This window comes from Schistocerca nitens, unplaced genomic scaffold (assembly GCF_023898315.1).
Source record: "Schistocerca nitens isolate TAMUIC-IGC-003100 unplaced genomic scaffold, iqSchNite1.1 HiC_scaffold_469, whole genome shotgun sequence".
In the NCBI taxonomy this organism is placed as follows: Eukaryota; Metazoa; Arthropoda; class Insecta; order Orthoptera; family Acrididae; genus Schistocerca; species Schistocerca nitens.
In genome coordinates, this window is record NW_026046002.1 from 124,837 (window position 1) to 135,949 (window position 11,113).

The 11,113-nt window shown below is 55.0% G+C and overlaps 1 protein-coding gene across 1 annotated transcript; it reads left to right on the forward strand.

Moving 5' to 3' along the window:
- The first annotated feature begins 5,975 nt into the window (after positions 1-5,975).
- LOC126232394 (CLK4-associating serine/arginine rich protein-like) lies at positions 5,976-7,993 on the forward strand. Its single transcript, XM_049942660.1, has 2 exons — positions 5,976-6,060; positions 7,212-7,993. Exons 1-2 carry the CDS (start codon positions 5,976-5,978, stop codon positions 7,991-7,993), a joined length of 867 nt encoding a protein of 288 aa, XP_049798617.1.
- The last annotated feature ends 3,120 nt before the right edge of the window (positions 7,994-11,113 follow it).

Sequence of the window (11,113 nt, forward strand, 5' to 3'; positions counted from 1 at the left end):
GACTCGCGAGCACGCATAACCACCACCACCACCACCACCAGCTGCTTCGCAACCAACCAAACCGGGTAGCTATGCGCCGCCTCACACAAACAACAATTCCGCTCTTCCCGCAAAGGCAATTTGGTGGCCCTGAAAAGGGCCGTTTTGCCGCTCTCGCAACGGAGGGGAGCTCCCTAGAGCCTTAACCCCCTCACTTGGAGCTCGTGTACTTGGTCACCGCCTTCGTGCCCTCGCTCACGGCGTGCTTGGCCAGCTCGCCAGGCAGCAAGAGCCGCACAGCCGTCTGGATCTCGCGGGACGTGATGGTCGAGCGCTTGTTGTAGTGCGCCAGGCGAGACGCCTCGGCCGCAATGCGCTCGAAAATGTCGTTCACGAAGCTGTTCATGATGCTCATCGCCTTCGACGAGATGCCCGTGTCGGGGTGCACCTGCTTCAGCACCTTGTAGATGTAGATGGCATAGCTCTCCTTCCTCTTGCGCTTCTTCTTCTTGTCGCCCTTCGAAATGTTCTTCTGCGCCTTGCCAGCCTTCTTGGCGGCCTTCCCGCTAGTCTTGGGCGGCATCTCGAACGTACAACAGCAAGCAGCAAGCGCTCCGCTCTAGTCAGCGTCTCCCCACACAGTGGCACCCGCCGACCTGATATGTTTGGGGTTTTCTCCCCCTTTTGTTAATTGAAGTACCGGCATCCTATTGATGCCCTGACTTTCGAGATGGTACCTTTAGGTTAGGATTGGCTTTTCTTTTGTCTGTAGTGGTTTGGGGGTGTTCCCCGGGTATATGAACTGTGTTTGTTTAATGATGGTTATGATATGAGTGGATGAAAGTCAGTGTAGCTCGTCATCTGAACTGACGGTGAATGGTAGTGATGGGAGTTCTGTGAGTAGGGAGAATGTCTGGTCCTAGGGATCTAATGAGGGGGAAAGGTGAGGAATGAGATGTTTCATAGAATTTCGTTGACTTCATTTTTATGAGATGGTTAAATGTCGGTTGACCTAGCATACCTCTAATTTCCTCGTTACTGGAGAACCAGGGGGCATCTGCGATTATTCTAAACGTCTTGTTTTGTATCACTTCTAGTGATGCCAGGTGTGTGTTTGCCGCCATGCTCCACACCTCCGATCCATAGAGAATAACTGGCAGAATTATTGTTTTCCATATTCGGAGCTTCGCCTCTGTTGATAAGCCCCTGCCCTTAAGAAGGGGATACAGTTGGTAGAGCCGGGCGGAACCTTTGTTTTTGGCCTCTGTTATATGCTGTTTGAACGTGAGGTTTTTGTCTATGTTCAGTCCCAGGTATTTTATAACTTTTCTCCATGGGAGTTGTTGTCCATCATGGTTCAGATTTCTGTTGGGTCTTGTTATTTTGTGTGTGAAAATTATGGCTTGGCACTTGCCCGGATTTATTTTTACTTTCCATAAGTTACACCAGTGATCGACTTTGTTGAGGTGCCGCTGGAGGCTACACGTTATACGATTTATGTTACGCCCGCTGTGGTATAGCGCTGTGTCATCAGCGTAGAGCGCTATGTTCCCACCCGGCTCTTTTGGGATATCATTCGTGAACACAAGATAGAGGAGGGGGCCAAGCACAGATCCCTGTGGGACACCCGCTTCTATATTAGTTATTGGACTTTTCGCTCCATCAACTGAAGCGAAAAACCTCCTGTCTGACAAAAATGAGTGAATCATTTTTAACAGGTGATTGGGGCAATTTAGCTTCGACAGCTTGTAGAGGAGGCCGTCATGCCAGACACGGTCAAACGCCTTCTCTATGTCGAGGAATATGGCTGCTGTACTGTCTCCATGGTGTTTCTCGGCACAGATGTGCTCCACCAGGCGGATGGCTTGCTGGGTGGTGCTATGACCAGCACGAAAACCGAATTGTTCCGGGGTAAGGATAGTGTTATCGTTTAGGAATTTAAGTAGGGCGTTTAGGATGAGGATTTCGAGAAGTTTTGATAAGTGATTTAATAGCGAGATAGGACGATAGTTTTGTGGGAATAGATGGTCTTTGTTGGGTTTGGGGATTGAGATGATCTTGGCAACCTTCCAGGCTGAAGGGAAATATTGTAGCTTGAGACAGTGGTTGAGGATATTTGATAGATGGGAAATGGCAGGTTGTGGAAGGTGTTTAAGAAGTGGGGGTTTTATAAGGTCGGGACCAGGGGCTTTTGCATTGCCGATCCGCCTGATGTAAGCTGTTATTTCGCGTTCATTTGTGTCTGCGAAGGTGGTGTCAATCCTCTCATTGAGTTTTCGTGCGAGGTGCCTCTCGACTCTCCTCTCTAGCCTCTCTGCTTCTCCCTCGTCGTTCTCTACTACGTTTTCTTGGAACTGGAGTTCGTAGGTGTCTGACATGGCGGCCGCCTTATCTGCAGGGGTGTAAACCAGCCCCTGTTGCCCATGCAGTGGTCTTGTGGCTGTCTGGGGTTGCCGCCTACCCTTTATGATTCGCCAGAATTGTTCAGGGTTTGATTCGGCTGCCTGCAAGCTCTGTTGGTACCTGCTGCACCGGAGCATATGCAATCTGGTTTTGATTTCACGGGCCATTTGGTCCATTAACCTCCTATCTTGAGGGTAACGGTATGTTTGCCATCGCTTCCTGGTCCGGTTTTTGTCTGTTATTAATTGGGCTAGGTCTTGTGGTAAGTTGTTCCTGCCCCTGTTTTGTGTGAGTTTGATTGTTGTGACTTGGGCACAGCTCTTGATTATGTTGGTAAAGTCTGCTGCGGCTTTGTCTATGTCTTCTGTAGATGCATATTCCGGTGCTGGGTCTGGTATGTGATGTGCCACTAGTTCTTTATATCGTACCCAGTTTGTGTGGTACGTAGTGTGGATGCTTTCTGTTGGTATGATGTGGTCATTTTCGAATCTTAAGATGACTGGGTTATGGTCAGAGTTCAGAGTGTTTATGACTTCTGTGCTTGTGCCCAAGTCAATATTTTTTAGTAAGAATATGTCCAGCTTGTCTGGCAGGTGCCGTGAGTTGTATGGGAAGTGGGTAGGTTCGTCTGGGGCTACCACTTGAACCGCTGGGTGGGTATCCAGGTATCTCAGCAGCTGGTTCCCACTTGTATTTCCAGTGCGGCAACCCCATGCCCTGTGCTTGGCATTCAGGTCCCCCCCTACTATGGTCCTGTTGTTCACATTTAGCAAGCTGTCGAGGTCACTGTGATGGAAGCGTTCATTTGGGGGGTGGTAGGTTGCCACCAGGACAGTTGGGTGTTGGTTTAACATGATTTGTATTGCAGTTGCCTCTGTGTTAATTAGAGGCGGGATGGTGACTTGTCGGTGGCATATCCGGTGTTTTATGAGGACACCAGTTCCGCCACCTGGTCTGTTAGGACGGTCAGTCCGGATTAGAATGTAATTTTTGACTCGAAATTGTTCATCAGGGGTTAGATGGGTTTCATTGACTAGTGCTACGTCGATGCCATAATCTTCTAGAAACATTTCCAGTTCGTGTCGGTCGTGGAATACTCCGTCTGCATTCCAGATGGCGATGGTGATGTGTTGTTTCCTATTCGCCATCGGAAAACAGTGGGAGTATGGTGGTGAAAAAAATTGATACCTTCGTGAGGGTGTCTGGAGCTGCAAGGATTTGGCTTATTGCATTTTTCACTTTCGTGAAGAAGTCGGTGGTTTGTAATTTCTGGATGAGGTTTATAACCTTCTTGACGAAGTCCCAGGGCTGGTTTTGGTTTGGACTATGCTCCTGGGTATTTCGGTTTTGTTGGATATGTGGTGGTTGCTGCTGTGCTGGAGATGCTGTAATCTCGACAGTTCTGATATCTGATTCTGTGTGGGGTGTTGTAGAAGAGATGGGGGCTTGCAGGAGCTGCTGGGATGCTGTTGGTGGTGGTGGATTTGTTGTGGTGGTTGTTGCCAGTAGTGGCAGGGGAGGTATTTCTGTGGATGTTGCTGCTGGTGATAGCATGGGCGTGGGGTGAGTTGGTGAGTCTGGATTGTTGGCAGGGTTTGTGGGCAGAGGGGGGGTTTTTGTCCTTTTGGGGGAGGGCCGTGAGACCTGGGTGGCAACTGGTTGGTTTGGTGGGGTGGCTGGGCGTCTTTGCGCTGGTGGTAGGCGTTGGGGTCGTGGTTGGGCTTTTGGTTTGGTCACCTTTGCCGGTTGGGGGTTTGTTTTTACCACCTGGGCTAAGGTGCGGTTATCATTGGTGTGTTCTTCAGGTGGTTCTATTGTGCACTCTTGCAGAGGTGGTGGAGTGGTTTGGTTATTAGGGTTTCTTCCCGCGTTTGCGGGTGTTGGTGGCGTGGGGAAGTGCGCTTCCTCCAAGATTGGTGGTGGGGGGGGTGGGGGTGGGGCATTTCTGGCTGTGGTCGTGCGTTTTGCTTCCCAGGCCTCGACAAGCTTGATACGTACCGGGCATCCCCCATAGGATGCAGGGTGAGCCCCTCCACAGTTTGCGCAAGTGGCCGGCGTGTCTCTTGATTTCGTGCAGGTGCTTGACAGGTGAGGTCCAGCACACTTCACACACCTTGGGGCCATGTTGCATTGCTGAGCTCCGTGTCTGAAGCGTTGGCAAATGTAACATTGGGTTGGACCTGCTGGTTTTCTATAAAGCTCTACTGCGATTGTCATGTGCAGCAGTCTTTGCAGCTTGAAAATCTTTCTGGATTCAGCTGTGTTTAGTAAGTTTACTTGGAAGTTCCTGGTCTTCCTGCGTGGGGCAGAGATGGTTCTACCTTCTGCGTCTATTTCTGTTTGTGGCTGTGCCACCTGGTACACGCCCTGCACCTGAAAGCCGCTTTCTAGTAGTGCCTGCTTCACTTCGTCTGGGGTCCAATGTGGGGTTAATCTTTTTATGACCACCTTTAGTGTGTGTTTGGGGTCATCATTATATGTATAGAATTCTATTTGTCTTTTACGGAATTCCTGCTTCAGGAAATAGAAGTCATCTGAGTTTGTCGCCTGGTAGACAATACTGTCTCCCTTGTATGTTGTGCTGAGGGCCCCTTTTAGCTTGCCTTGTATCTGGCCGATAAAAGTTGTGTACCCCTTCGTCTCGAAAACTGTAATGGGGGGTATTTTTCTTCCCCTGGCTTGTGATGCCTTTGGTATTTGGGTGGCTTGTGTGTTTTTGTTTTGCGGTGCAGGCTGGGCAGTGTCCAACTCTCCTTGTTGTGATGTAGTTGGCTCCTGATTTGCTGCCTCGCGCCTGCTCCTTTCTTGCGGGATGGTTTTCTGATTGCCTTGCGCCACTTTCTGGGCTGGCTCCGCGATGTTTTTGGTTGTAGGCAGTTGTTGCTCTTGCCTCATAAGTGTTACTCTCTTACCGTTTCTGAGATGGAGGGGAGAATTTGGTTCAATTCCAGGTCCTGGGGAATTAGAGTCGCAGTCAGAGCCAGAAGAGTCGGTGTCTACTATGAGCTTATCTGAGTCAGAACTGCTGCTCAGTGAGGGTGTATGAATTGGTGAGATTAGTGGGGGATGTGGGGCAGAAGATGATACTGACAGGTTTGCAGGTGGGTCCATTTTGGCCTCCTGATGGTCAGAGTCGTGCGGGCGCTCCATGGAGAGGTAGCCACGATATGAAATGGTTTACTAGTACTTCCCTATACTTCGACAATTTCGGTGCCAAAGTAATTTCCCTACACCTGGCAGGCGCGGGATGCCACCACGGGCCTCACAGTCAGGCTGTTTGACTGTGTGACTCGGCGGGTCCCTGGACTGCAACTTCCCTAACGCCTATGGCACCGAAATTCTCGAAAGATGATGTTTTATAGCCACCTTCTCTAGGCAGGATGTTCTTCTTTTCTTCTCTTCGAGCTACGCCATTCGTCCGAACGAGCGCCCCAGTAATCTAGACTCCGTCCCCGGTCGTGCGTGTGCAACACGACTTTTGCTTTTCTCGACACGACAATTTGCTTTTTCAGATAGCACACGCCCGACCACGTCCGGAAACCCAGAGAACAGCGCGGCTCGATAAACCTCCCGATCCGGCGAAACACGCCGCTATGGCGCGAGCACGCAAGGCGACGACCAAGCACACGAGAAGCAAGCAGGGAGGCGAGCTCCAGACAAAGGCTGCGAGAGCGCGCGGTGGGAAATTCCAGGGCTGAGAGCACAATAGCGGCGCGGAGCACAGGTAAACGCACGTCCGTCCGCTTCGCAGTCCCACCTCGGAATGGCACTGGCACCCGCCGCTACCGCAACACCCCACCTTTACCAGCTCGCCCTGTTGCGGCCGCCGACCAATGGGGCGCGCGCGCAACCGGCCGCCGCACCCGAGCCCATAAAGGGACCCCCACCCTAGTCCCGCCGCACAGTCGAGTTGTGGCAGCCGTAGCGCGCAGGTCACTGTTGCACGCGGCGCCCTGCTTCTGAGGGAGAGTTAGATAGGAGATCGTACTGCGCGCGGGTGGCAAATTGTCGTGTTGCTGTTTTGACGGCAAAAAAAGCAAATTGTCTAACCCTAGCGCGCAGTATGGTTAAGATGAGTAGCGTGGGACGTGACGTCGCGAGAGGTGGCAACTCGGCGACAGAAGAAGAAGTTTCCCCCGCTCCCGCCCTGTACATCAAGTGCAGGGAGGTCGAGTGGGTGGAACTATACGATAAGATGGGGCAGAGCTGCGAGAAGGAGGTCGTCGTCGAGTCCGTCGACTCCGACGCCACCATCGAGCTCCAGGCCGCTGACTGGAACGACTACAGGGCCCTGAAGGCCCTTGTAGCCGCCCACACGGTGGACGTCCCGGAAAGAAGAGGTGCGATGGGTCAAATGACTCGTCGCAAAGAAGTCACCAAGGCGCTCCTAAGGGGACTGCCTTGGATCCTCACGGAGCGAGCCGTGAAGGAAGGACTGCGCCGCCAAGGTTTTGTTGAGGCAACCGTCAGGTTGCACAACAAAACCAATAAGAAGAAACCGCCCCTGTTTATTGTCGCCACACCAGCGGCGGACAACGGAGCGGACATTCTGGACATCCGGAAGCTATTGGGCTTCAACGTGCAGCCGGAAACTCTCCCACCCCACCTGGACACGAAGCCACAGTGCTTCAAGTGCCAGGAGGAAGGGCATGTGGCAAAGCACTGCCGTAACGCCGCCAGGTGCGTCAGGTGCGGACGTCATCATGACACCCGCACCTGTAACAGCACCAAGGACGACAAACCGACGTGCGCCCGCTGCGGCGGTGAGCACGTCGCCAACTGGCGCGGATGTCAGGCCTTCAACGGCCGAAATCCCGCCACTGCAATAGAGACGGCGCCCCAGACCAAGAGGCGACGCCGCAGGAGGAGGAGGCGACAGCGTCCTGCAACCGCGGCGAGCATCGGAGGGGCAGCAGCGAGAGGAGGAGGCAACGCCGCGCGAACAACGGCGGCACCCGGAGGAGATTCGAGGACGGCCACCGCTCACGTGCGGCCGACCTCACCCACCGCCTGTGGCAAGGGCGGAGGAGGGGGACGGCAGCGCGACGCAGCGAGTGGGAAGACGGCGGCGACAGCTGGTCCCGACGTCGAGTCGGCCCTCCGGGAGGCGGAATCACGATTCCGCATGGTTCTCCACGCGGAGATGGAGGCCGCCTGCCTCACTCTACGTGAATCCCTTAGCCACAACACCAACAAGAAGGAGGCGCAGCACCAAGACGACAGGCTGGCAACAACAGCAGCACAGCCCAGTCGCGACCAGGCCACACAAACGGCCTGGCCTAAGAAGATGACAATAAGTCGAGCTGCACAGGCCTCGTTAGAAGGCAAGGGAGAAGCGGTTGCACGTCAGGACTCAAGCGTGCAGACCAAGGAGTTCGTCAACTTCAGGGCGGAACTTGTGAACGAAGAACTCCTGGACGACGACAGCCCGCGAGACGAGTACCAGATGAGCTTCCTGCAAAGCAAGGAGCTCATGAGAAGAAAGGCGGAAGCCAGAGAAGAGGAGCACGGAAGAAGGCAAGAGGAGGAAGAGGCGGAGCGTGACAGAAGACGCGAAGCCGCCCTTGCCCGCCGTGAACGCCAGCGCCAACGCTGGCAACACGGCAAATAAAGATAAGACAAGTCACAACCAGCAGTTCTGGCCGGGTTTTGCAGGTTTTCCTTGGCCGCTAAGGTAAATACCGGAACTGTCCCCAACAAAGTCCTGCAAATAAATTCCCAATTGGGAGAACGCCCCCCCCCTTCTTTGCACCCCTGCGAGAAAAATAAAGAGTGCCACAACAGAATTAAGTATACCCCTTGGCTGAAAAGAGCTAAATGCACGCTCTATAACAGCCCGCCCTTCTCCATCCGAGAAGGGAATGAAAAGTGCAAAAAAAAAAAAAAAAAAAAAAAAAGTCCCGCCGCCACGCACTCCGCTGCTCGACTCGCTGCGGCTCGCACCGTTACGTTACGTGTTTCAACTAGCCAAACGCCATGTCCGGACGCGGAAAGGGAGGCAAAGTCAAGGGCAAGTCAAAGTCCCGCTCAAGCAGGGCTGGGCTCCAGTTCCCGGTCGGCAGAATCCACCGCCTCCTGCGCAAGGGAAACTACGCCGAGCGCGTCGGCGCCGGGGCGCCCGTCTACCTCGCCGCCGTCATGGAGTACCTCGCGGCTGAGGTGCTCGAGCTGGCCGGAAACGCGGCCCGCGACAACAAGAAGACGCGCATCATCCCGCGCCACCTGCAGCTCGCCATCCGCAACGACGAGGAGCTCAACAAGCTCTTGTCGGGCGTCACCATCGCACAGGGTGGTGTCCTGCCCAACATCCAGGCCGTCCTGCTGCCAAAGAAGACCGAGAAGAAGGCCTAAACAGAGAGCGCGGCGCTGCGCTTGCGTGCTCCCTGCACGCAAACGCGCCTGCCTTTGCCTTGCCGGCTCGGCTCACAACAATCGGCCCTTTTCAGGGCCACCACACAAACCTACGTCCAAAGCAAAGTTTCCGTCGTCCGTGCTCGCCGCACTTTACACAACACGTCCACATACATACATTGCACAGCCAGCGCCGGCGCACGTCCGCCATCTTGTCCACAGCCCGTGTGGCCGAACGCGCACACATTTTGTCGTTTCTCTCTTTTTGTCTTTTTTGTTTCTGCACCCCTCCGCGCACGCACAGAGTCGCGTTCCAAACGACAACGACATCAATACACCGATAATGTGATGATCATTGTTAGCATTATAATGTTTCAATTAAAGGGGCGCGCGTGGCACAGACAAAAAAAACCAAACAGCTGATCCGATCGATCGATCGATCGATCCGGCCCGCCCGCCTATGCCCACGCCACAAACAAACAACAAACCACGCACACACTGGACTCAGCCGCGCCCATCGCGTCAAACTCAAAAACTAACGCACGCGCAGCAGCAACAACAACAACAACACGCACAGGCAACACAGACTCTTTCGCACTTTTCAATCTCCGAACAGTGTGGTGGCCCTGAAAAGGGCCGTTTTCGTCTCTCCCACCAAGCACGGGCACGGCACGGCCGCGGGAAGGCCACAACGCAGCACAGCACACCGGCTGGCTGGCTGCCTGCCTGCCTAACCGCCGAAACCGTACAGGGTGCGCCCCTGCCTCTTCAGGGCGTACACCACGTCCATGGCCGTCACAGTCTTGCGCTTGGCGTGCTCAGTGTACGTCACCGCGTCGCGGATCACGTTCTCCAGGAACACCTTCAGCACTCCGCGGGTCTCCTCGTAGATCAGACCAGAGATGCGCTTCACGCCGCCCCTGCGAGCCAGGCGGCGGATGGCGGGCTTCGTGATGCCCTGGATGTTGTCGCGCAACACCTTGCGGTGCCGCTTGGCGCCACCCTTGCCCAGCCCCTTTCCTCCCTTGCCGCGGCCTGTCATTCTTCTTCCTTCCTCCTCCTCAAAGCAAGCAAGCGAAAAAACACAAGCGCCAGCTCCTCACCCGGCGCTAGCGAGTCGGCTACGGTGCGAGCTCTCTGCCGCCGCCCCCCTATATAGACTCTGGCCCGCCCTCCCCCCACCACGCGCACCGAGGGCATATAAGCGCGGCGCGGGGCCGCGCGGGCCCGTTGTCAAGGCAGCACCGGACGCTTCGTGTACCGCACGCACCTCCACGCCGCTAACCGCTATGGCCCGCACAAAGCAAACGGCCCGCAAGTCCACCGGCGGAAAGGCGCCGCGCAAACAGCTCGCCACCAAGGCGGCGAGGAAGAGCGCGCCCGCCACCGGCGGCGTCAAGAAGCCCCACCGCTACAGGCCGGGCACCGTCGCCCTGCGGGAAATCAGGCGCTACCAGAAGAGCACAGAGCTGCTCATCCGCAAGCTGCCGTTCCAGCGCCTAGTGCGCGAGATCGCCCAGGACTTCAAGACCGACCTGCGCTTCCAGAGCTCCGCAGTCATGGCCCTGCAGGAGGCCAGCGAGGCCTACCTCGTCGGCCTCTTCGAAGACACCAACCTGTGCGCAATCCACGCCAAGCGCGTCACCATCATGCCCAAGGACATCCAGCTCGCGCGCCGCATCCGCGGCGAGCGCGCCTAGAAACCGCGCCGCGCACGCGCACGCGCGCCCGCCCAACAAAAACGGCCCTTTTCAGGGCCACTAACATCTCTCCGTCGCGAGCAAAACTTTTGTCGGTCTTGCCGCCCCGCAAAACAACAACAACCAATTCCCCTCCCGTCCACAGCCGCTCTCGCCAACAATCGACGTCACTCCCATCCCTCACAATACACACACACACACACACACACACACACACACACAACAGCCGGACGACGTCACCACACACCACGGGTGGCTGGCCGCCGCCGTCTCCGAGGCGCGCGCACGCTACGCTACACTACAACGTCAACGCCACCGCGCCTTCCCAATTCCCGCCGGCCACTTCCACGTCTCACGTCCCCCCGCCGCTTTGAGACAGAGAGAGACACAACACACACACAAAAGACACGACATCCGCAAAGCAAGCAAACACACAAACAAACAAGAGTCTCCAGAAACATACATGAGCAACCAAACGTCGGCCGCCGCAAAAAAAAAAAAAAACAACTACAACAACAACAAAAACAAATAAAATAAAATAAAAAGACCAACAAACGGCCACAACCGCTCCGCTACCGCGCGCCGCCGCCTACCGCCACCGGCACCACAATCCAACCACCACGGCACGCAAACAGTACCCACAAGGGTCACACACAACCAACCAACCAACCACACCGGCG

What these genes read in the sequence shown, in the direction of transcription:
- LOC126232394 (XM_049942660.1), top strand. Translation starts at nt 5,976, where the DNA reads ATGGCGCGAGCACGCAAGGCGACGACCAAGCACACGAGAAGCAAGCAG. An exon ending in AAAGGCTGCGAGAGCGCGCG is followed by an intron (nt 6,061 to 7,211) that starts GTGGGAAATTCC and finishes CCACTGCAATAG; the next exon opens with AGACGGCGCCCCAGACCAAG.